This window comes from Lichenostomus cassidix, unplaced genomic scaffold (assembly GCF_008360975.1).
Source record: "Lichenostomus cassidix isolate B80296 unplaced genomic scaffold, HeHo_3.0 HiC_scaffold_43, whole genome shotgun sequence".
NCBI lineage: Eukaryota > Metazoa > Chordata > Aves > Passeriformes > Meliphagidae > Lichenostomus > Lichenostomus cassidix.
In genome coordinates this window covers 3,460,301-3,486,378 of record NW_028147635.1, presented here as the reverse complement: position 1 = coordinate 3,486,378, position 26,078 = coordinate 3,460,301, and the positions used below count along the sequence as shown (strand labels likewise).

At 49.8% G+C, this 26,078-nt stretch overlaps 1 protein-coding gene and 1 long non-coding RNA gene across 2 annotated transcripts in view; both read left to right on the top strand.

Moving 5' to 3' along the window:
- Positions 1–335: 335 nt before the first annotated feature.
- The window catches only part of LOC146421185 (uncharacterized), a 262,722-nt gene continuing 236,979 nt past the window's right edge, over positions 336–26,078 (top strand). The window contains exons 1-3 of the mRNA XM_085047577.1: positions 336–539; positions 727–1,095; positions 1,264–1,638. Of these exons, the coding sequence (XP_084903703.1) occupies positions 488–539; positions 727–1,095; positions 1,264–1,638 (796 nt within the window). The 5' untranslated portion in view covers positions 336–487. The remainder of the gene's footprint in view (positions 540–726; positions 1,096–1,263; positions 1,639–26,078) is intronic.
- On the top strand, positions 20,987–22,223 carry LOC146421191 (uncharacterized). The gene is made up of 3 exons (XR_014848804.1): positions 20,987–21,410; positions 21,802–21,917; positions 22,082–22,223. It is a non-coding gene; the product is annotated as an uncharacterized LOC146421191 (long non-coding RNA).

Below are 26,078 nucleotides of genomic sequence, written 5' to 3'. Positions count from 1 at the left end.
TGAGGGACCCCTGGCAGCCTGGAGGGGTGGGGGAGGCTGGAGATGAGGCAGGGCTGGGACACTGTGACCCTGAAAGGGGTGATGGGGAGAGGGGGAAGCCCCGAGTGCCTGGAGTTGGGGGAGCCTGAAGAGGGGGACCCTGGGAGCCCTTGGAGCCAAAGCACAATCAGGGAAGAAGGGACCCCTGGGAGTACCGAAACCCCACAGCATCCCTAAGCAGGACCCAGGAGAAGGGGATCCCCAGGACCCATGGGAGCCCCAGCAGCTTTGAGAATGGGAAACCCCAGAACCCCATAGAGAGGAGACTGGAAAGGGGGAACTCCTGGGAGGCTTTTTCTGAACTCATTCTTATTTTAGGAGAAATTTATAGACACAAAACACCCGGTGACTTCTAGAGATAGACTTGGGCAGGAGGAACCCCCAGCCCAAGGCACTCACACCTTTTTTTTACCCAAACGAGGATTTCCAATTCCCAAAACTTGGCCAGATGGAGGAGGAGGCTATGAGGAAGAGGAAGATGCCCCAGGACAGCCAGGCAGGTGAGGAGGAAGTCACTGCCCCTTTCCTGCTCTCTTCTCCTCCAGCTCCCAGCCCAGCATCACCCCTGGCTGCAGGAGAACCTTGCTGCTGACTCTGTCCTGGTAGGGATGGATTGGGGGATCTCCTTCCCCTTCCCTCTGGCATGGAGGCAAATCCCAAATCCTCTCCTTGTCCTTCTTTCCCCAGACAATGAGCTGAGGAGAGAGACCAGGGAGGACAAATCCTTATGGCAGAACCTCACAAAAGAGGCCACTTTGAGCAGCTCTGTGACCCAGGAATCAAACTGTGAGGAAAAGCCCCAGAGATGCTGCACAAGGAGGGGCTGCAAACCCAGCCCAGGGTGCTCTGAAGAGCAAAGACCCACCCTGTGCCAGGAAGTTGGCAAGAGCTTCTGCTGGAGTTCGGAGCTGGAGATTCCTGAGAAGCTTCATGAGACCAAGAAGCCCTACGAGTGTGGGGAATGTGGGAAGAGCTTCAGAAAGATCTCCCACCTTATGGACCACCAGCGGATCCACACAGGGGAGAGACCCTATGAATGTGGGGAATGTGGGAAGAGCTTCAGCCAGAGCTCAAACTTGTTCAATCACAAGAGGATCCACACTGGGGAGAAGCCCTACGAGTGTTCTGAGTGTGGGAAGAGGTTTCAGAGGAGCTCCAATCTCCTCAGTCATCAGCAGATTCACACAGAGGAGAGGCCCTTCCGCTGCCCTGAGTGCAGGAAAGGCTTCAAGCGCAACTCCACCCTCATCAGGCACCGGCGCATCCACACTGGGGAGAGACCTTATGAGTGTGGGGAATGTGGGAAGAGCTTCAGCCACAGCTCCACCCTGATCCATCACAGGAGGATCCACACTGGGGAGAGGCCCTATGAGTGTCCCGAGTGTGGGAAAAGGTTTCAGACCAGCACCAATCTCCTCAGTCATCAGCAGATGCACACAGAGGAGAGGCCCTTCCGCTGCCCTGAGTGCAAGAAGGGCTTCAATTGCAACTCCCACCTCATCACCCACCAGAGGATCCACACTGGGGAGAGGCCCTATGAGTGTCCCGAGTGTGGGAAAGGCTTTACCCAGAGCTCTAACTTGACCAAACACCGATGGAGGCACCGGTAAGGGAAGCCCTGCGAGTGTCCCGAGTGTGGGAAGAGCTTAATGCACTGCTCCGTATTCATCCTCCATCAGAGGACCCTCATTGGGAAGAGCCCTGGTGACCCACACTGCCAGTGACCTAGTGTTGTGGTTTGACCCTGGCCAAATGCCAGGCACCTAGGAAATCTGCTTTCTCTTCTCTCCCCTGCTGCAGGTGTGCAGAGGGGAGGGAAAAAAAGCCCTAACACACACACATACACACACACACACACACACAGGGCTCATGAGTCGAGATAATGAACCAGGCAGGATGCACTGAAGGGTAAAACAGGCTTAGAACTTAAAAGTTGCAAAGTGATTTATTGGTAACCTAACCAATAAATTTTGGTCAGTCCATGACCAAAATATCTTCTGCTGTTCAGGGAGAGGAGTCCTCTACGTAGCCATGGGTCCCTCCCACTGGAGACAGTCCTCTGCAAACTTCTTTGCCATGGGTCCAATCTCTCGAGCAGCAGCCACTGGAATCTGCTGCCCCATGAGTTCTTGTCCACAGGGTTCAGAGCTCTGAGCCCAGGCCAGGCTGTTTCCATCCCAGGGAACAAGGCCTTTCCCTGCACTGGGACTCCCACTGGATCACAGCTTCCTCCAGGCATCCACCTGCTCTTCTAGCGTGAGCACCTCCCCATGGGCTGTGGGTGGATCTCTGCACCCCTCGTGGACCCCATGGGCTGCAGGGGGACAACCTGCTTCACCATGGTCCTCACCACGGCCAGCAGAGGATTTTCAGCTCCGGTGCCTGGAGCACTTCCTTCCCCCACCTTCTCCACTGACCTTGGTGTCTCCATGTTGTTTTCCCTCACATATTCTCACCTCCTCCTCATCCTCTGTGTAAAAAGAAGTGCTTGCTCACATTGTTTTGATTTCTTCTTAAATATGATATCCCAGAGGTGTAACCAACATCTCTAATTGGCCCAGACTTGGCCAGCAGCATGTCCATCATCTTCAGAGCCATCAGAGATTGGCTCTGCTGGACATGGTGAAAACTTCTAGAACATTCACCCAGGACACACAGGAGCCATTTTTGTGCTCCTCCCCACCCACTAGCAAAAACTGGGCTAAGCAAAACTAACTCATGAGCACAGGGGTGAGTTTTCTCCCAACCCTTCAGCCACTTCTTCAGGCCTACCACAACAGCTTTTGAAGGGTTTAAGTTTCCCCTAGATGCTAAAGATAGCTTCCTGATGTTCTGGACTAAGCAAAACTAACATACTCAGGTTGGAAAGGCACCTGGCTGGTGGCTTCCATGTCCTCCTGATTCCCTGTGGCAACCTGGACAAACATGGGCAGGAACAATCCATCGGGACTCAGATTGACGTATGAAATTCATTGGGAAGAGCTGATTTATTAATGTTACACCCTAAAAATTGTTACCTGCTGTGTAATTGTTTCTTCTGGTGGCATCAAGAAATGATGGATGATCTTGGAGGTCTTTTCCAACCTAAATAATTTCCATCATCACCTTGTCAGAACAACCAAAGCTGAGGTAAAATAAAGAAATGAAACAAAGAGATCTAAAGTTGCACCACTTTACTGTGGATTTGGGGGTGAATGTGGGGTTGAGGGGAATATCCATGAGGATTTGGATGTTCTGGGGCTGCCCAGGCTGGGGCCAGGACAACAGTCTCATAGCTGTTCCAGCAGAATATGTCCACCTGAGCCCATCTGTTGTCCAGGAATTCCAGTTGTCTGTCCCAGTCCCTGGCCTGGGTCTCCCCATGTGGGGTGTGCCCCCCAAAGTGCCCAAATCACTGCTGAAGTGCCTGAGCTGCTCCCAGCTGTGGATGTTCCTGTCCACCAGCCTCTCCTGGTCAGTGCCATGGGGGGTGGGAGGGGGTTTAGATAATCCTGGGGGAATTGGGAGGGGCTTTTGTGGCTTTTGGGGGCATTTGTGGTGCTGAGAGGGAGTTTGGCAGGCTCTGTGAGAGAGGTTTGGGGTCCTGGCAGGGCTGTGTGTCTTTGAGAGAATTTGGGTGTGTGTAGGGGGAGATGGGAATGGGGTTATGGTGGCTCTTGGGCCAATTTATATTGCAGGGAGCAGTTTTGGGGCATCCTAGGAGGAGCTGTTGGGTGGTTTGAGGGGCCTGGGAGTGGCTGTGGGGCTGGGAGAGGTTTTTTGAGTGGTCATGACAAACCCAGATCTCCAAAGCTGCCACCATACCCCACCCCCCAAGGTGCTGCTGGGGTTTGGGGGCTCCATGTTGGAGTTCATCCTCCTGGCTCTGCAGGAGAAGGTGAAGGGTGTCCCCAGGGGTCATGTGTGTCCCTGAGAGCATGTGTGACCCCCCCATCCCAGTGTCACCCCCTTTGCCCTCCCCACAGGGCTCCTGACCCAGCTCCTGCTGCCCCCAGGAGGGAACTTGGGTAGGGGGCAGAGGGGGTGCACAGCCCCCGCTGGGGGATGACCCTGAGCCAGTGCCCTTTGTTTAGCACCAACCTGGGCTTGGGGCTGCAGGAGGAAGAGGCTGATGGGAAGCAGATCCTGCAGGTGGGACAGTGCTTGGGGTCAGGGCAAGGTCCTGCCTTGACCCCGAGGTGCCAGGGGGGACCTGGGGGGACAGGGGACCCTGCTGTGCACAAGCAGCGTTGGACTTCTCTGGGGGGAACTGTGAGGGGGGCTGGGGCAGAGTGACTTCCCCAGTGACCTCACACAACTACCCTGTGATGTCACACAGCCCCTAGTGATGTCACACAGCCCCCCTGTGATGTCACAGCCCACTCTGGGATGTCACACAGCCCCCCTGTGATGTCACAGCCCACTCTGGAATGTCACACAGCCATCTTGTGATGTCAAATCCCTCTGTGTGGTAGGACACTCCCTCCTCTGTGATGTCACACAGCGAGTCTGTGATGTCATGGCTGCCCTGTGATGTAACAATTGCCTTGTGATGTCACACAGGTCCCCCCTTTGATGTCACAACCCACTCTGTGTTGTCACTACCCACTCTGTGATGTCATGGCCCACTCTGTGATGTCACACAACTGCCCTGCAGTGTCACAGCCCGCTCTGTGATGTCCCACAGGCAGCTCTGTGATCTCACAGCCCACTCTACCATGTCCCATCACCATCCTGTGATGTCACACCTCTCTGTGATGTCACACAGCCTCCTCTGTGTCACAGCCTGCTCTGTGATGTCACACATTCACTCTATGATGTCACAGCTGCTCAATGTCCTCACACAACCCATTCTGTGATGTCACACAGCACCTTTCTGACATCACAGCTGCTCTGTGGTTCTATGACACAGCCACAGAGGTGTTACCAACAATTCAGTAAAATAAAAACCTCCTTAACCCCAATGCAGCATTAAGCAGCAGCATTCTTTATTCTGCCAGATGCACAGGGAAGAGCTCCTCCCAAAGCCGTGCATGCTGAGCACAGGAAAGTTCCTGTTTATAGCCTGTACTTTACATACATATTCAATGACTGTCCCACAATAAACTTACATATGATAATCTTTCCCCAAAATCATTACCATATTTCCCCCACCCTTTGCACATCTGTTCTTCTGTCCTGGGGCTCTCTTTGGTGGTCCCTGGTGGTTGGTGACCCCAAAGCCGTACCTGACTGCCTGGTGAGCTGGTAGAAGTTGGCACACCTGGGCTGATTGCTTCCTACACAGTAAGCATGGTGTGGTTCCAGGGGCCAGGGGGTTCTGGAGAATAAGCATTGTATGAACCCAGCAGGTGCAAATGATTCTTCATCTGGCAACATTCCCCCTCTTTGAGGCTTGGGAAGCTCCTCTTCCCTTCAAGCCTTCATAAGCCTCACTCTGCTCTTTTACTCACATTCTGTCAGTTCCTCAGTTGCATTCACAGTTGTGTTCTTCACACAGCTTAAAACAAGTGTCATAATCACAATTATTACTGTGATCCCAATCATATTTTACAAAAGTAAGGCCAACCAAGCAGTCAGAGAAAATCCAAGTCCTTCAAATATTTTATTTAACCAGTTACTTTCTAATCCTCCCCTTAATTCCCTGCTGGATGCAGCAACCAATTTTATCCTCTCTGCCTGATCATCCAATTCAGCATCACATTTGGAATGTGCACACAACAAGTGTGTTGTTTCAATTCAAGTATCCTCATACTCCATGTAACAGCAAAAGATCTAATGCCAGTTTGTTCTGTAAGGTCATTTTAGTTGTGGCTTGCAATTGTGCATTTATTTCAGTAAACCCCAACTGAGTTGCATTCACTAAAGTTCCCATTTGCAGTCCAATGGTGTGTGTTTGGTCTGTTCCTGAAGGCAGATCTTTGAGGAGTAAAGATGGATTCCAAAATCCATCCCACTGCAGTTCCCATGCTGGGATGTTTCCAAGTTTCATCCCCTTTAACCTTTCCCCCCAGCTGGGTTCCCAGGGGTGATTCCTTCCACAAGGGACATAACCTTAAAACCCCAAGTGTCCATTGTGCTCTTGATTCCCCCAAGGGCAAATGTGTGCCCCAAATTCCATCACTTCCCACCCATCCTGAGTGAACTAATGATTTCACCATGTCCTGCTGACAGTCTGTGTCTCACCAAGCTGAACTGTTTGTTAGGTGAGACCTAACAGGTGTCATTAAGAAAGGCAGAATAATTTCTACAGACACATCCCACCCTCAGAGCCTGGGCCACAGCCATGAGCCACTGTACCTCAGGATTCCAAACAGTTCAAGTGTCTACCCAAATGCAATTCCACTTTTCCTTTGCCCTGGGATCCTTTGGCCTTGGCCTTATTAAATCAGGGTATTTTATACCACCTGTAAGGGGTCCTCTGGGAGGCCTGGGCTCCCTTCCCAGTCCAGACACCACTGAACTGGCTGGATATATTCCCACTGTCCTGTCTGAGGGCTATTCCATACTTCTGGAATTTGACATCCCCAAGGGGTATCAGTGCAATCTGTCAGCCAATAGATATTTCCTGAGGTGATTTCCAGGTCCAGTTTTGAGATATTACAATTCTCAACAGTGTCGTTCTGATCTGTAAGAATTCCTTTGTAAGGAATATTCTCCTTCCATCCCTTTCCATTTGCCCTGGGTGCTATTTCCTTCCCACACGTGTTCCCAGATTTTTGTCAAAGTGCTGACTAAAGCTCCCCGTGGAATTGGATTTTCTGCAGAAGTTTCTTGGTACCTTTTACTAATTTGTCACATCAAATTCTGATCCATCCTTTCCACTTTCCCACTCACCTGTGGTCACCAAGGGCTGTGTCAGTCCCTTTTTATACCCAGGGTTTTGCTCAGCTGTTGCACCACATCTGCTACAAAATGAAGGCTTCTCTCTGAAGACAAACCAAGTTGCCCCCAAATCTTGGTATGATTGATTAAGCATAATTTTTACCACTTCCCTGGATTTATTGGTGAGACAGGGAAAGACCTCTGGCCATTCAGAAAATTTGTCCACCAATACCAAAAGATACTGATTCCAAATTTGTCTGGGTAATTCACAGAAATTGATTCCCAATAACTTCCAGGTGAATTTCCCTGTTTGTTCCAGGAGGTGGGCTTTTCCTATTTATGGGATTGTTTTTAAATAAATTGAACAATTCACTGTTATTGATTTTGCAATTTCAGTCATTCCCACACCAAGCACAGAATTTCAGAGATTAGACAGAGGTGAGCTCCAGGCACTGAGGGTCTCCCTGGCACCTGGGGAGTCATTGGAGAGAAAGGCTCTGAGTGGCCAAAGGCTGCTTGGGCTGGGGGAAGTTGGGACACTCTGTCCATCAGATGTGGGACACCCCAGGCTGCTTGTAACCACCTAAACTGGGGTTACAATCCCCACTCAGGCACCGGTGGTGCCACGAGGCCAATTACAAAGCTGCTGCCTTGTGAGGATAGTGTTGTCCCTGTACAAGCTTAGCTATTTGTCATGAGGCTTCCTCTGCTGGGAGGCTGTAGGAAAAGTTTAGGGGAAAATTCCTATCCCAAGTGGCCAGTGTAAAGATAATATTGTGTTGTCTTTCCTTAGTTAATTTGTTAGTCGCCTCTCTACCCTGCATTGGACTCGGTGCAGAGAAAAATAAAATTTAATAGGAAGCAATTGGTTACTGAAAACGTGATTAGTTCTTTAAAAAGCTTTAGGCAGTGGCATTGCTTGTCACTGAATTCGATCATGTCCAAAAGGAAAATCACTAGAACTAAAGGAGCTAACTGATAAGGTGAACTTCTCCAGGGAGAAAAGCAGAAGCCTACTAAAACCCTGAAAAAACAATAAAAGAGAGCAACTCCAATGCCTTATTCACAGACTGCAACTCTTGCAAAACTTTTTCAAAGCAGTCTCACTCCCTCCACTGAACAGTCAGTCGGAGGTATCCCCACTGAAAACCTGTGGGAAACAACAAAAGTCCTGCAACAGGCACTTCACAGAATGAAAACTCCACCTAAAAAAGTTAATGCAATTAACAACCTGTTCCACTCAGGTATATATTGCCAGGGAAACTTGTTTCTTTTCTCTTCTCCTCTAGGAATGCAAACACCCTTGCACTGAAGATAAGGAAAACGAGTTTGGGAGCAGAGTAACTGCAAACAGCAAAATCATGCTAAACATGATAACCATTTCTACAAGTAAACTCTGTCCCTTTGTGTTAGCAACAAGAAGTTTTTACTTCCTTTTAATAATTGGCCTAGTGGGCCAAATTTTCACTTTTCTTTTATAGGAACCTACCAACACATGAAATGAAGCTGCGTGAAAGCCAATGAAAATTTCAAGTGTCACCATAATTGCTTGCATTGTCAGTTTGTCAGTGTTTGCAACTTATTTGTGTTTTCATTGCAAGTGACTTGCTGGAAGATCAAATATTAGTTAAAACATTCTACATATTATTAAGTTTGGTTTTTGTATAACTTGTTTTGTCTTTTTACTGAAAAATAGTGTGACAAACGTGGTTTTGGTTGTATAATTTGTCTCAACCAAGTTAATCCTGAGAGCTGGTATAAGAACTTATACAAATTTCTACTAACCTTCCCAGTTCTGCCTTGGAAGGATTTAAAATTATTATAATTTGGCTAAATTTTTTGAATTTACTAAGTAGTGAATTAAAGAATCTTAACAAAACACAAACAAATGTTATATGGAAATGACATGAATAAAATACAGAAAAACCTTCTACCAGCTCTCAAACCAATGGCTGTTAAACCTCCTTCCACATATCCTAAGAAAGTATGTTAACTTTGCCTCAAAAATTCAAAAGAAAAAACTAGTTGGGATAATACAACAAAATTTGAAAAATAATTATTTGCATTTTTTTTAAATTACAGTGATTGTAAAGCCACAGTTTTGTCAAGATTTGTGTCAAGATTAAATTACAACAGTGCTATAATCTGTCTCTAGGAAAACAGAGCATAGCCCTAATGTAAGGATAAGCTTGCTTAAGAACATTTTGTATGAAAATGTTTTGTATGTTCATTTTGTATCATAAAAATTAATTTTCACGATGTATAGAATTATCCAGCAGAATAGGAATATTACCTATAAAACTCTACCAACTATGTGTGAATGTGGTTGAGAGGAAAACATACATCCCTAATAGATCCATCCACATTTATACCAGGATGCAAAGGTAATCAATTACACTACAAGAGCTGGGAATCCCCTTGAAACTCTGCTAATTAACACATTAATACATGCATCTGTTGAGGACACTCCTCTGTGGAATTTAAAGATAAAAACCAGCTGTATAATTCTATAACCAATTTCCAAACATATTGAACCGACATCCAAGAGATACAATATAGAGATATCCCTCACACCCACCACCCATTTAGGAACACTAATTCCTGGGGTCACAGGGTGGGGGTACTGACTAATGAAAATTAAATTGATGATTACAAGTGAATTTATGCTTTGAACTATTGCACATATTGGTATGATTACCCATGTTATTGCTTCTACTGTTTCTATCTCTTCTCCTATTATCTTTTTTTCATCACCTCCGTGGACAACCCATATGCTGAAGAAGATTGCTAGGAAAGAGACATTTATTACAATGTTTGAGTCACAGGGTGGCTGTCAGAGACTGAAATAGTTCATGCCTCAAACATTGATATAAAGTTTTGCTCATTAGAACAAAAACTGTATAAAGAAGCTACAATCAAAGAAGCCTCCCTGAAGATACCTGACTGGGACTTTGGACTGAAAGTCAAACTGCTGAGATTAGATAAAGGGAAACCTATTGTTCAGTCATCTCAGGCTGAGGGAAAGGAATTCCACCTCTTTTCCTGCTTCTCTTTTTCTCTCTTTTCCTCCCCCTCTCTCTCATATTTACTATCAAATAAAACTCATATTATTGACTGGCATATGGTCTCGTTTGCACCTTAATTCGGGCAGAGGTATTTCCAAAGAACCTTAATATTTGGATCACAACACCAGGTCTACCCATTAAAGTGAATGGGGAGTTTAGGGCATCAGGTCTACCCAGTATAAACCAGTATAAACCAGTCAATCCCAGTTTAAATCAGGAAAAGCACCTGGGTGGGTGGCACCCACTGCTGTGCAGGGAAATCCCAGTTTAAACCAGTAGAAACCAATATAGACCAGTTCAAACCAGTATGAACCAGTATAGCCCCAGCAAATCCCAGTTCCCTCCCAGTATAAACCAGTAAGCCTCCCAGGGACCTCCCAGTCCATCCCAGTAACTCCCACTGACCTCCCAGTATGGCCCAGTGACCCTTCCAGTTCAAACCAGTAACTCCCAGTCCCTCCCAGTACCAAACCAGTTCCCTCCCAGTATAAACCAGTAACCCCAAAATCCCATTTCTCCCCTTTTCCCTCCCTTTAAGCCCCATTAACTCCCTCCCTGTCCCTCCCAGTTTGTCCCAGTCCCTCCCAGTATGTCCCAGTATATCCCAGTACCCCCAGTAAGGTGCCCATGGCCTCCTGGTAGTGCCTCAGTTTCTCCTCGCGCTGTCAGCACCACGCAGCATCAGGGGGGCTGAGCTTGAGCTGGCTGTGCTGGGAGAGGAACTGGGATGGACTGGGAGCACTGGGAGGGACTGGGAGAGAGTGGGATGGAACTGGAATCTTACTGGGCAGTTACTGGTGTGCACTGGGAGCAATGGGAGTGGACTGGGAGGTTACTGGGATGGACTGGGAGGGACTGGGAATTGGTTTATGGATACTGGGGGTACTGGGAAGGACCTGGGATGGACTGGGAAGTTACTGGTTGGCACTGGGAGGATACTGGGAATGGACTGGGATGTACTGGGAGGGACTGGGAAATTACTAGGCAGTTACTGGCTGGCACTGGGAGGGACTGGGAAGTCACTGGTGGGCACCGGGGGAGAACTGGGATGGCATTGGGATAAACTGGGATGGACTGGGAAGTTCCTGGGCAGTTACTGGTGGGCACTGGGAGCCACTGGGAGGAACTGGGAGGGTGTTGGGGGATACTGGGAGCACTGGGATGTTATTTGGAGACACTGGGAGGGACTGGTGGCAACTGGGATGTACTGGGAAATGGTTTGTGGGCACTGGAAGGGACTGGGAGAGGACTGGGATGACACTGGGATATACTGGGAGGTTACTGGGAAGGCACTGGTGGCAACTGGGATGGACTGGGAAGGGGTTTGAGGGCACTGGGAGGGACTGGGATGGATTGGGAAGTTACTGGTGGGCACTGGGGGTTCACTGGGAACCACTGGGAGGGAACTGGGATGGACTGGGAGCACTGGGGTGAACTGGGAAGGGATTTGTGAGGACTGGGAGGAACTTGGATGCACTGGGAGGGAACTGGGATAAACTGGGAGGGGGTTAGGATGAACTGGGAGCACTGGGAAGTTACTGGGCAGTTACTGGTGGGTACTGAGAAGGACTGGGATAAACTGGGAGAGATTGTGAGGGACTGGGAGGGGATTGGGACAATCTGAGATAAACTGGGAAAGAACTGGGAACTTACTGGGCAGTTACTGGTCGGCACTGGGAGCTACTGTTAGTGGACTGGGAGGGAACTGGGATGTGACTGGGAGGGGACTGGGATAAACTGGGAGTACTGGGAAGTTACTGGGCAGTTACTGGTTGGCACTGGGAGGCATTGGGATGAACTGGGATGTACTGGGAGGAGATTGAGAGGGACTGGGATAAACTGGGAGGAACTGGGATGGACTGGAAGGGAACTGGGAAGTTACTGGGCAGTTACTGGTGGGCACTGGGAGCAGACTGGGAGGTTACTGGGAGCACTGGGATGTGACTGGGAGGGCACTGGTCGCAACTGGGATGTACTGGGAAGGGGTTTGAGAGCACTGGGAGGGACTGGGAAGTTACTGGGAGGGACTGGGAAGTTACTGTGAATGGGGAATTTAGGGCATCAGGTCTACCCAGTATAAACCAGTAAATCCCAGTTTAAATCAGGGACCAGTATGAACCACTATAGCCACAGCAAATCCCAGTTCCCTCCCCGTATAAACCAGTAAGCCTCCCAGGGACTTCCCAGTCCATCCCAGTAACTCCCAGTATGGCCCGATGTCGCTGTTGAGCAGCTAGCAGAGTAATGAATGCATCGGTTCTCAGTGGCAAGAAGGAATGACCTTTATTGTTTTGATTTCATCACATTTATAGAGTCTCAAAAGTCACCCAGATTGGTCAGTCAGAAGCCTTCCCCAGGCCTGATTGGCCAGGCCTGCACTGTCCAAGTTCTGGGACACTGTTCCAAAACATCCAAACTTTATCTTTATTTACAAAAACACAAGAAAACTTCCCATGGGAAAAACTGTGCTAGCCACAGCCCAGTGACCCTCCCAGTTCAAACCAGAAACTCCCAGTCCCTCCCAGTACCAAACCAGTTCCCTCCCAGTATAAACCAGTAACCCCAAATCCCCATTTTTCTTTTCCCTCCCTTTAAACCCCATTAACTCCCTCCCAGTTCCTCCCAGTTTGTCCCAGTCCCTCCCAGTATGTCCCAGTATATCCCAGTACCCCCAGTAAGGCGCCCATGGCCTCCCAGTAGTGCCTCAGTTTCTCCTCCCGCTGTCAGCACCACGCAGCATCAGGGGGGCTGAGCTTGAGCTGGCTGTGCTGGGAGAGGAACTGGGATGGACTGGGAGCACTGGGAGGGGATTGGGGAAAACTGGGAGGGACTGGGAGGGGATTGGGATAAACTGGGAGACTGGAAATTCTGGGCAGTTACTGGTGGCACTGGGATGAACTGGGAGGGAACTGGAACAAACTGGGAGGGAACTGGGACAGACTGGGAGGATACTAGGAAGGACTGGGAGGACTGGGATGGACTTGTATCATACTGGGAAGACACTGGTGGAACTGGGAGCACTGGAAGTGGACTGGGAGAACTGGGATGGACTGGGAAGTTACTGGTTGGCACTGGGAGGATACTGGGAATGGACTCGGATGTACTGGGATGGACTGGGAAATTACTAGGCAGTTACTGGCTGGCGCTGGGAGGGACTGGGAAATTACTGGTTGGCACTGGGGGAGAACTGGGATGGCATTGGGATAAACTGGGAGGGACTGGGAAGTTCCTGGGCAGTTACTGGTGGGCCACTGGGAGGAACTGGGAGGGTGCTGGGGGATACTGGGAGCACTGGGATGTTACTTGGATACACTGGGAGGGACTAGTGGCAACTGGGATGTACTGGGAAATGGTTTGTGGGCACTGGAAGGGACTGGGAGGGGACTGGGATGACACTGGGATATACTGGGAGGTTACTGGGAAGGCACTGGTGGCAACTGGGATGGACTGGGAAGGGGTTTGAGGGCACTGGGAGGGACTGGGATGGACTGGGAAGTTACTGGTGGGCACTGGGGGTTCACTGGGAACCACTGGGAGGGAACTGGGATGGACTGGGAGCACTGGGGTGAACTGGGAAGGGATTTGTGGGGACTGGGAGGAACTGGGAGGGAACTGGGAACCACTGGGAGGGGGTTAGGATAAACTGGGAGCACTGGGAAGTTACTGGGCAGTTACTGGTGGGCACTGAGAAGGACTGGGATAAACTGGGAGAGACTGTGAGGGACTGGGAGGGGATTGGGACAAACTGGGATAAACTGGGAGAGACTGGGAAAGAACTGGGAAGTTACTGGGCAGTTACTGGTCGGCACTGGGAGCTACTGTGAGTGGACTGGGATGTACTGGGAGGGAACTGGGATGTGACTGGGAGGGGATTGGGATAAACTAGGAGTGACTGGGAAGTTACTGGGCAGTTACTGGTGGGCACTGGGAGGCATTGGAATGAACTGGGATGTACTGGGAGGAGATTGAGAGGGACTGGGAAGGAACTGGGAGGGACTGGGATGGACTGGAAGGGAACTGGGATGGACTGGAAGGGAACTGGGAAGTACTGGTGGGTACTGGGAGGCATTGGGACGAACTGGGATGTACTGGGATGGACTGGGAGGGAACTTGGAGGGACTGGGAAGTCACTGGGCAGTTACCGGTGGGCACTGGGAGCAGACTGGGAGGTTACTGGGAGGGCACTGGTGGCAACTGGGATGTGACTGGGAAGGGGTTTGAGGGCACTGGGAGGGACTGGGAAGTTACTGGGAGGGACTGGGAGCCACTGGGGGTCACTGGGAGGGGCTGGTGGCAACTGGGATGTACTGGGAAATGGTTTGTGGGAACTGGGAGGGACTGGGAGGGGATTGGGATAAACTGGGAGGGACTGGGAAGTTACTGGTGTGCACTGGAGGACACTGGGAAGGACTGGGAGGTTACTGGGATGTGACTGGGAGGGACTGGGCAGTTACTGGTGTGCATTGGGATGGACTGGGAAGGACTGGGAATTGGTTTGTGGGCATTGGGGGTACTGGGAATTACTGGGAGCACTGGGATGTCCTGGGATGTACTGGGAGGCACTGGGATGTTACTGGGATGGACTGGGAGGTTACTGGGATGCATTGGGAGGTGACTGGGAGGCACTGGGAGGTCACTGGGAGCTACTGGGATGGACTGGGAGGTACTGGGAGGGGGCTGGGATACACTAGGAGGGACTGGGAAGTTACTGGGAGGTGACAGATGTACTGGGATATACTGGGAGGTACTGGAAGGGCACTGGGATATACTGGGAAGTGACTGGGAGGTACTGGTAGCAACATGGATGTACTGGGAAGAGGTCTGGGTGCACTGGGAGGGACTGGGAAGTACTGGGATGCACTGGGAGCTTACTGGGAGCACTGGGAGGCACTGGGATGAACTGGGATGCACTGGGAGGTGAACTGGGACACTGGGATGCACTGGGAGGTAACTGGGGCACTGGGAGGAGGTCACTGGGATGCACTGGGAGGTCACTGGGATGCACTGGGAGCTCACTGGGATGCACTGGGAGGTCACTGGGATGCACTGGGAGGTAACTGGGATGCACTGGGAGGTCACTGGGATGCACTGGGAGGTCACTGGGATGCACTGGGAGGTAACTGGGATGCACTGGGAGCACTAGGAGGTAACTGGGATGCACTGGGAGGTCACTGGGATGCACTGGGAGCTCACTGGGATGCACTGGGAGGTCACTGGGATGCACTGGGATGCACTGGGAGGTCACTGGGATGCACTGGGAGGTCACTGGGATGTACTGGGATGCACTGGGATGCACTGGGAGGTCACTGGGATGCACTGGGAGCACTGGGAGGTGGGGGGGATGTCCCAGGCCCGGCCTGTTCCATTCCCGCCGATGGGGGGGAGCAGCCATTCCCTCACCATTTCCTCTGCCGGGCGCGGGGCGATCCGGGACCTGCGGGCGGCACGGCGGCTCAGGGCGATCCCGGCCCCTCCCGGGGCTCTCCCGGGGCTCTCCCGGGGCTCTCCCGGGGCTCTCCCGGCCCATCCCGGTCCCGCTGCGATCCCCCCGCCCCTCCCAATCCCGGGACTCACCGGAGCGGCGGCGGCTGAGGGCGGCGCGGGGAATGCCGGGAATGGCGCCGCCGCTGTGCTTTACGGCGGTGTGGCGGGAGGGGTTGCGACGCGGCGGCGGCGCGCTTTACGGCGGTGTGGCGGGCTCTGTCAGCGGGGTGATCGGGAAGGGAAAACATCTGGAAAACATCTGGAAAACACCTGGAAACGCCCGGAAAAAGCCGATTTCGACCGATTTCGACAAATCCAAGGGATGGAGACGAAACACCAGAGGATCCACGGGGCCATTCCCGAGGGAATTTGGATTTTTTCTTGTGGAAATTTGGGCTTTTCTCCTGCAAATTTGGTTTTTTTCTCCTAGAAATTCGTTTTTTTCTCCTGGAAATTTGGTTTCCTCTGAAATTTTCTTGTTTCTCCCGGGAATTTTTGACTGTTCCATTTAAACTAATGGAACTAATTTTTTGACAATAATTTGAACTAATTTTAACTAATTGTAACTAATTTTTTGACAATACCATTTAAACTAATGCAACTCGAATTCATACAATAAAATTCAGTTTAACACAATACAAGTTTAAAATCACACCATTTAAAACTAATACAAGTAAAGACAAATGAATGCAATCTGAATCATTTAAATTCATACAATGTAAAGTTAATGCAATTAAACAATATTTAATGCCACTTAAATTTAAACTAACACAAGTTAAATGTATACAGTTAAATACAACTGAATCCCAAATCGTGGGAAATCATGGGATTGAAAAAATAATGGCAAATCATGGATTGAACAAATCATGGGAAATTACAGATTGGTCAAATCATGGGAAATCATGGATTGGCCAAATCATGGAAAATTGTGGATTGGTCATATCATCAGTAATCATGGGAAATCCTGGATTGGCCAAATCTTGGGAAATCATGGACTGCCAGGCTTCTGGCAGCAGATCAGGGTAGTAGCACCCCAAGACTCAGTCCCGTTCGCAAGGTTCTTTGATATTTGGCCAATTAGTCTAATATGATTTAAAATACCATTTATTAGATGCAGAAAATAACGAACATACAAACCTAGAACAGATTGACATACATACGCAAAAAAAGGCATAATTGCAAAACTATAACAGCTAAAATGCAATTATGGGGTAAATGCTTGCAAAAACTATAAAAATAGCTAAAATGCAAGTTAAGAAAGGTACCTATAAACTAGGCAGAATAATACAATTTAGGAAACCAATGATCTTACCAAAATCTCAAACCTGGACACCTTGAAAGAAAACCAGAAGGAAAAAACCCCAAAGATCACTCACTATTTTCCCCAGGGACACAATAGTTCAGAGCCTGCAATATTTCTTTCTCTGAGGAAGAAAATGCTTCTGAGAACTGGCATGGGTGAGTTTACAGAATTATATATATATATATATCTGCTCATTAACCAAACATTAATACCATTATGATCTATGTATCTACTCACTGCTGAAACAGGTATTTACCTTTCCACATTCAGAATAATCCAGACAAGGCCACATCTGGCCTTGTATGGGGCTATGTATGCCCTTCCAGAGGGCAGCAGCTGCACATCTTCAGAGCAGCACTTGCCAGCCTACAGCCCATCAGGTAGGGAAAGAACTTCCAGCCTTGCTTTTCCAACAGCTCCTGCCAACAGACCATTTGAAGTATTTTTCAGCAATGCTCTTTCATGGGTAGATGTCAAGTGAGAATCAGATGGAAATTGTCAAGTCGACCAGGAAGGGGGACCTTGAGAACAAAACCAATCTCTGTCTGGTTTTCCTGTCCTTCCTCCAGATTTGGAGGATTTTCTGGGGGTTTTCCAGGCAGTTTTTCTGTATGGATGAAAGACTGAGGTGAAAAACATTTGCCCACAACTGCTCAGTGTCTGGTGAGCTCCCCTGTTTTCTTGAGTGAAGCCAAACTAGGACGCTGATAGGATATTGCAGAGTTTAAAGATGTTCTCTCCTGCAAAGAAGTTTATTGCATTTCAATGAGCTCTGTGTGTCCCCAGAACAGTTGCAGCTGCAGAATACAGCCTCAGCCACAAGGTTGCTTTTCTGCAATACAATCCCAGTTTAATTTTAGCCTGCATGTCTGCAGATCTGGGCTCTTCCAAGGGAGATCCACTTTCTTTGTTCAGCAAAACTCCAAAGCAGCCAAATCCTCAAGCTGATGGGGAGATGGAAAAGGCTGTGATTACAAAGTATTAGTGTGTGTGTGTGTGTAGATCAGTTTTACAGTCCATACTTTACCAGACATACCCATCAATGAGAATAAATACTTTTTAAGAGGAAGAAATCAGTCTTCCAATCCCCTGGGAAGTTGGAATACATTTCTTACACTGAGTTTGCTGTGTGCTTCCTGTGGTGTTTGATCCAAGGCAGCAGTAGAGCTCTGTGTGCCAAGCTCTGTTCTGGAGCCTGACCCAAGTGTTTGGATTCTTGCAGCCACAGTGGGCAGTTCAGCCTCCGATGCTGCGACTGGCAGTGCTGGTTGTGCAGCATGGACAGCCTCCAGCTGGCCATGGAATGAGCCTGGGGAAGAGGAATTGCCACCACTGACTCTGGACCTGGTGCTTGAGACGCTGGAGGAGATGATTTCCCGCTCCCCACCTGAAAGGTCTCCCTTTGCTCAGGTAACTGCATTGGAAAGGGATGAAAAAGGCTGGACTGAGAGCTTTTGAAAGTTGTTGCATGGCTGAGAAGGAAAGGCTTCTTGAATTGAGCTGTGAATGGACAGGGAAGGATTTGCTTGGTAAAGCAAGATTTGCAAAGGAAGAGGGAAGGAAAAGGGGGCTCATCCTTAGTGAGGACGAGAGGTGTTGGCCAAGTTTAGGTGCTCCTTTCTCCTTTTCCTGGGAAGAATCCCTAGTGCAGGGGCATCATTCCTGGTGATGCTTTGTAGGTTCTAACAAGCTTAGCTTGATGTGAAATAGGAGAGTGTTTGGAGAATTGCCCCTGAAGGCAAAGTGTCCTGCCCAGGGAGGGGCATGTGAGAGGAGCCTCTGTTAGAGCACCAGCTGTGGGCTCTGCCTCCTTTTGGTTGGAAGGCCAAGGCAGAGCAAGGGCTGGGCTGCAGCTGCTGCTGCTGTGTGAGCCCTGCTGTGTGTGTAGGCACTGCCAGAGCCGTGTGAGGGGATGTGCTGCAGCTGCAGCTTTCTGGTCCTCTCTGTAGCCTCCAGTCGAGTTTCTATCTGGGAAATCCTCAGCTGGGCAAACTGGCCAGTCTTGCTCTCCATGTTCCAGAGCGTTGTCATGTTCCTCTTGGACATCTCTGTGGGAAGAGATGTGTGTTTCTATCCAGTCCTGGCAAAGCTGCAGCCTGGATGAGGCTGTTGTGCTCAGGGCTGTGGAGGGAGGAGCACATCCCTGTGCCAGGAGCTGGCAGGACTCCTTCCTTAGTGCCCACGTCATGTGTTCAGTGTCGGCCCCACGTTCAACCTTGTCAGCTTTGGCAGCTTCTGGACTGGGTTTGAGAAGTCAATCTTCTTCACTGCCTTTGGGGGCCAGACCTCCTTGTTGGGAGCAAGAGACGAAAGTGAGTGAGCCCTGGAGCCTTTAGGGAGCAGATGTGTTGGTTCTGAGGCCCTGTGAGTTGTGAATTGGAGGGAAGGACAATGTTGGTGCTGCACATGAAATGGTTAAGGACTCCTTGAAGCCCAGGGGCTTCTTCTGTGTTGAAGTGCAGTTCAATCAGGGACCATTAGTCCTTGTGTTTGACAGATTCCCTCTTTGACTTAGGAATCCACTTTCTCTTAACTCTTGCCTCTTTCCAGACATGCCTGAAATGTTCAGTGTCTGTATTGGCACAGGCATTTTTGCATATTGTTATACAGATTTGCCAAAGGATTTCTCTATTTCATTTAATATGCAGACCTGTAGCCTCCTCTAGATTTACTGTTGAGGGGAGGCATATTCAAGGCAGGGAATGGGATTTTTTGGAATTGTCCATGTTGTATTGCCAAGTGTGATGACCTCTTGTCTTCTGTAAACTCACCCAAGGCAGTTCTCAGAAGCATTTTCTTCCTCAAGAGAAAGAAATATTGCAGGCTCTGAACTACTGTGTCCCTGCAGAAAACAGTGAGTGATCTTTGGGTTTTCTTTCTTTCTGGTTTTCTTTTAAGGGGAGCACTGGTGTCACCCCTGAGTCTTCAGGAGGGGAGCCTGAGAACATGGCTGCAGCAGAGAGAGCTTTGCCTGGCACCGTGAGCCATGGGAACAGTTCCCTGGAGCCCGAGGAGCTTGGTAAGGAGAGAGCTCACATTGGTTGAGAGAGGTCTGAGATGGCTGCTGTGAGCCTGCCTGTGGCAGGAAGGGAGACCAGAGGAGTTGAGTTCTTGTCTGCAGGCTTGGTGCTTCCTGGTGCCTTGAGTTCCAGCAGGGCACTGGCACAGCCTCCCCGGTGGAGCCCTGCCCTCCACGCTTCTCTGGTGGCACTGACCCTGAGTCCTGTGGTGTGGCAAGAGAGCAGTGAATAAAGCTGACCTTCTGGCACTTGTGTCACCAAGCTGGCTGTCCCAGTTTCCAGCTGAAGTCCATGGATAGGTTTGCTGCAGGGTGGCAGTGCTCTGGAGGCAGTGCTGAGTGACTCTTGAAGTAACTGTGGAATATGTCAGCAAAATGTCAGAGTAGAAGGCTGAGCTTTGTGTCTGAAAGCATTAAATCTCTGTAGTAGCAGTCTGCTGATTGCTGTAGTGAGACACATTAAAAATACAGGTGGTAGAACCTCTGAGGCCAGACAAATCACAGAACACAAATGCAGTAGCTAAAAGCAAAATTTAATTTCCTCAGATTAGTGAGAACTAATAAGAGAGAGAGAGCACTTTGGATCTGCATTCTCAGGCAAAGCTGGTGCAGCCTGCAGGCCTCGTAGGGAGCTCTTTCCCTGCCAGCTCTTCATCCCAGAGCTGCTGGTTGAGTTGGAGGAGCTGTTGCTCACTGCAGAGGGCACTTTTTAGATGCCAGGGACCAGTGCTGGTTTGTAACTCAGCTCACATCACCCTTCAGCTTCAGCCATTTCAGTGAGGACCGAGGTGTCTCTGTGAGCACAGAGAAAGAACAAGGCTGGGTTCTTTGTGTGAGCTGGGACTGTGTGTGTTTCAAGCTCTCCTGGGTGCCATTTTCACTGCGGGTGCTGCAGCTTTATTGGGATACTCCAAAACTTGTGAAGTTCTGAAAACTTGGAAGGATCCCTCTTGTGTAAAGAGGAGGCCTCAAATTCCCACATGAGAGTCTGCCTTTCGGGCAATCTTTTACAATCTTTGACAGAACTACAATTCCTTCCAAAGGGAAATATTCATGAAGGCCAGATATTGACTCAGTGTTCTCTTTGTTTCCCAGACATCCATCTGATCTACCTCGCCAGGAGGGCTGCCCTGCGTAGGACACGGAGACCAAGGGAGAGCCTGTGAAGATCAGACAGGTGGGATCCCTCTGTATATATTATGTTTCTAGATTTTTACAATTACATTTTTATACCTATGTAGATTTATTTCTAGAATTATAAAGTTGTGTTTATATGTGCTTACAGTTAAAAATCTGTATAGTTTGATTTAGATCCATTTACATAAATATAGTTATAGCTGTGATTGAATTTATATATCTGTAGTTAGATTTATAGATTTTCATAGATACATTTATATGTAATTAGAGTAAGTTTTATATGCATATAGTTAAATTAAGGAATGTATATAGTTGGAGTTTTATTAATATTTAGGTACATTAATTAATATTTGTGTAGGCATAGGCTTACTTTTAACCTCTTTCCCTGCTCTGCTTTCTATTTCATCTTTTGCTTTCCCCCTGTGTCCCCTCTGTCCCCTCTTCCTGTGCTGGGTCCGAGCTGGCGGCCGGCCCGGGCGGAGCAGCAGTTCCAGGTGTCCCCAGGTGTCCCTAGAGCAGTGAGAGCAGCTGGTGTCCCCTGAGGAGCTGCTGAAGGACGGTGAGACTGAGGGGCTGAGGGGGCTGAGGAGAGGTGACACTGAAGGGACAGTGAGCTTGAGGTGCTGGTGGGGCTGAGGGGACTGTGGGGCTGAGGGGTGTGGGGGAGGAAAGGGGAATGGTGGAGCTGTGGGTTCAGGGTGAGCTGCAGGGGATGGTGGGGGCTGAGGGGACAGGGAAGTGGCACAGACTGAGGCGGGTGGCAGGTCTAAGGGGACTCGATGTGTCAGAATGGACTGTGGGGGTCTGAAGGAACTGGGGGGGCTGTGGGTTTGCTGAGGGGATGGCAGGGCTGAGGGGATGGAGGGAGCCAGCAGGGAGCACAGAGGGGTCCAGGACTGTGGCTCTGCCAGGCCTTGGAACCAATTCCTGTGTGTACAATTTTGCCACAGCTTCCCTAAATGCCTCAAGAACATCGGAGAGTGACGAGAGCCATCAGGGAGAAGCTGAAGGGCACCAGCAAGAGCAGTGAACAGGGAGCTGCTGCTGCTGCCCCCTGAGAGCTTGGGTGAGGCCACAGGGCCAGTGAGGCAGGCTGGGGCTGAGGCTCAGCCTGCTTTTTCTTTCTCACCCTGCTGGGGAGGCTCTGAGATTTTCTCTTCCCTCACACAAGTGCAGCTGCTGCCCAGGGAAATGTCCCGATATTGACTCAGTGTTCCCTTTGCTTCCCAGATGTTCATCTGCTATCCCTGTCTAGGAGGGCTGCGCTGCATGGGAGGAAGAGACAGAGGGAGAACGTGTGGAGATTGGGCATCTGAAATCCCTTAAGGATATATTTGTAGATTTATATAATTATATATAGATATTTAGATAGGTAGATTGATGTTTATATAGGTATATTTCTATTTATTTATGTCTGATTTTAATATTATGTCTGTACTATATTTTAATAATGTAATATAATATAACATAATATAATATAATACAATATAATATAATACAATATAATATAATTTATATCTATGATGTAATAAATTAGTTTTGTTAAACTAAAATTGATATTTGAATATTATTTGATTGTGTGGTTTTCGAAATCTGTTATAAATTTAAATCTTTAACTTATTTTGATATTTGTGTATTTATGTATCAAGTGTAACAATCTTCAATGAATTCTTTATCTGAAATAAGCATTAAGTTGTGTTTTTCAAAGCAATGAGCAGATGTAAACTCGATGATGCTGGAGGGTTTTGGCAGTGAGTGAAGGGGACTGGGGGAAATTCTCCAGCCATGCCCAGCAGCTCCCCAGTCTCAGTCAGGCTGGGCAGTGAAACCGCAGATTTGGGATGGCAGCAGAGCCACACGCTGGGGAATAACTCGCTGCAAAGGCTGCTGAGCAAACGGGACTCCACTGAGCAGAGAGCTCCAAGCAGGAGCCACCCGGGGAGGAGAAATCATTCACAATGAAACAGAGAGAGAAAATGCGGCAAAACAGATGTGAGGATACTCTGGGAGTCTGATAAAATGCTCTAAATCAGTGCTGTCTAGGTACATCTTCAGCAAAATAAGTTGTTAAAAATGAAACACCTTCCATGAAAGATGAATGACACTTTTCCCCTTCACTCACCCTCCTTTGGAAGTGAAACTTGTCCTTCTTCCTGAGAAGTTTTGCCCTTCAGCACCTCCCTCTTAGTAAATAAAAAGCTTAAGTACTACCACTTGTCACCATGAATGAAAACAGCCCTGCCCTGGTGACAGCGTTTGCAAAGTCTTCCCTCCTCCTGTCCCCACATCTCACAAACAGAACCATCCCCCCAGAACCATCAGGAGGAAGAGGCCGATGGGAAGCAGATCCTGCAGGTGGGACAGTGCTTGGGGTCAGGGCAAGGTCCTGCCCTGCACACCTGGCTCAGGTGTGACACTTCCCCGGGAAGGGAGCGGGACATTCCCATCCCCACGGATCAGGGCTGTGAGCAGCACTTGGAGCACAGACATGGAAATACTTGGAGGAACTGGGAGCACCCTGAGGGTGTGAATTATCCCCACCACCACCTTTCCAGGGCAGCCCTGGATCTGAGAAATGCTCGTTAGGCCTCAGCCTTGGCCCACAGCCCCTGGGCTCAGCTCCTCTGCAGCTGATCACAAACACTGTCTGCTCCCAGGCACTGCTGCTGTCCAACCAGCTCCTGCTTTCTTTAGGAGCAGCCTTGGGAACTGTTTTTCTCCCCTCAGTGGCACAACATCCCTGTTCTCACAGTGTCAGAGAAAGCTGTTGATGCAAAGTGCAGCCAGGATGGAACATTGCTGTGACTAAAGCCCATCTCTTGGGGCCCTATCAACAGGGCTACAAAAGGAGCCTCTTGGAGCTCTCCTGGAGCAGTGAGCTCCCTCTGAGTGGGGCCTCTCCGAGCCGGGAACTCTCCCGTTTGCTGCACTCGGGGCATCCCCGAACAACGAGGGACCCTGGGCCGATCCCCCCACTCCTCCAGGCTCAACCCTTCGCCTGCTGGGGAGATGCAAAAGCATCTGCAGTGAGCATTTCCCTGCCCTCCAGGGCAATTTCTGACAGCTCCCTGGCACTGCCTCTTTCTGTCTGTGTGCACACACGTGTGCCTGTGCTCTGGAAATGGGGGAGAAATGCTGCTCTGGGAGGTGTTGAAGTGCCTTGGATATCTGAGTGAGTTAGGCCTGTAAGTAAGGTTCAGTCATAAGGTATGAGCTAAGTGAAATGCTGCTAAGGATTGTTCTTTTGCTAATTTGGTAAGTTTAAGGTATAAGTTCAGGTTAAGGTAAAGGTTAAGTTCTGTTAAGTTTGAGGGCTGTTAAAGTTTTAGGCCATATTGCTTTTATCCTTGCCCTCACTGTCCTTTTGTCACACACACCTAAACACACACACACACACACACAGAGACACAAACAGGGACAGTTCTCCATTCATTTCTGGTTTGATTGCCTGGGTTTGCTTGCTTTTGTTGTTGCTTTTTTCCCTTGGTGTGCCTGAACTGTGCAGTCCGGAGCAGAGTGACTCTGGCCAAGGAACTTTGTTGTTCTGTTGTGCTTAATATTAAATCTGTTTTTTTCTGATCCCTTGCTGGGGATTTTTTAAGTGCTCTCAAGCCCTTGTTCATAAGAGAGTGAAGGAGCCCTGGGCCAGGCTCTCACCCTGGGGGACACAGGGACACTGCTGAGGGGTTCCTGTCCCCCTGTCCCACCCCCAGGGCCCTGTCCCCCCTGTCCCTGTGTCAGGCTCTGGGGGTCGATCTCGTGGAACATCCTCTGGGGGAGGCTGTGGCACTGGGGGGCAGAGGAGGACCTGGGGGGACAGGGGACCCTGCTGTGCACGAGCAGCGTTGGACTTGTCTTGGGGAACTGTGAGGGGGGCTGGGGCAGAGTGACCTCCTCAGGGACCTCACACAGCTACCCAGTGATGTCACACAGCCACCCTGTGTGGTCATAGCCCACTCTGTGATGTCAAAGGCAACTCTGTGATTTCACACAGCCTTCACTATGGTCACATAAAGCTGTCCTGTGATGTCACAGTACATTTGATGATGTCACATCACCACCCTGTGGTGTCACACAGTCTACTCTCTGACCTCACAGCTTTCTGTATGATGCCATTCAGCTACACTGATGTCACAGTCGCTCTTTGGTGAGTCACAACCAACCAGTGATTCCACAGCCCTCTCTATGATGTCACATATCACAGCCTGCTCTAGGATGTCACAACCTGCTCTGTGGTCTCACAAGCCAGTCTGTAATGTCACACAGCCTACTCTGTGATGCCATACAGCCACTCAATGATGTTACACAGCTCAATCTGTAACTGCACAGCCTGCTCTGAGGTCATACAGCAACCCTGCGATGTGACAGCCTGCCCTGTGATGTCACACAGTCCCCTCTGTGATCCTTTAGCTGCTCCATGACCTCACACAACCAATTCTGGGATGTCATAGCCCAATCTGTGACCTCACACAACCTACTCTGAGATGTCACACAGCCCCTTTCTGACATCACAGCTGCTCTGTGGCTCTCTGACACAGCCCCAGAGGTGCCCATGGCTATGACACAGCCCCCTCTGGGCCATGGCACAGCCCCTGCCAATGCTGAGTACCTGTGAGCTCTGGGTGTGCCCTGCTCGTGTCCCTGAGATGGCCTGGCAGTGCCCCAGCCCTGCTGGGCTGTGCACAGGAGCTGCTCCTGGGCAGAGCTGTCTCTCTGCAGCGCTGCCGCTTGCCAGGAGCTCCTCTGTGCCAGGAGCCCAGCCCAGCTCAGCAGCACAGCAACAGCACAGGGACTTGAATGACCCTCGTGGGGCTTTGGTGCTCAGGCCCTGAACATCAGTCCCTGAGAGGGAGTTGCAGAAACCTCTCAAGTATTCAAAGGCAGAATTGAACTCTGAAGTTCCTAAAACCATAAATGGGTCCCACTGAGGGACACAACTGAGAAAGTGTCCCCATGTCCCAGTTGGAGGAGGAAATTGGAGGCAGGGATGACAGGTGGGGACAAAGAGAAGCCAAGTCTTTGCGCCCTTGGGAACAGCAGTGTCTCTGCTACCTAAGGGCTGTGAGGAAACACCTTGTCCTGAGGCACTAGGCCCTCCTGGCACAGCCCCAGCAAGGCTGGGCACTGTCACCCCCTTGTCCTGCCCTCAACATCCCCACCCCACATCCCAGTGGCCTCGAGGATCTGCTGGAAGGAGTCCTGGGGGGCCTTTGGCAGGAATGGCCCT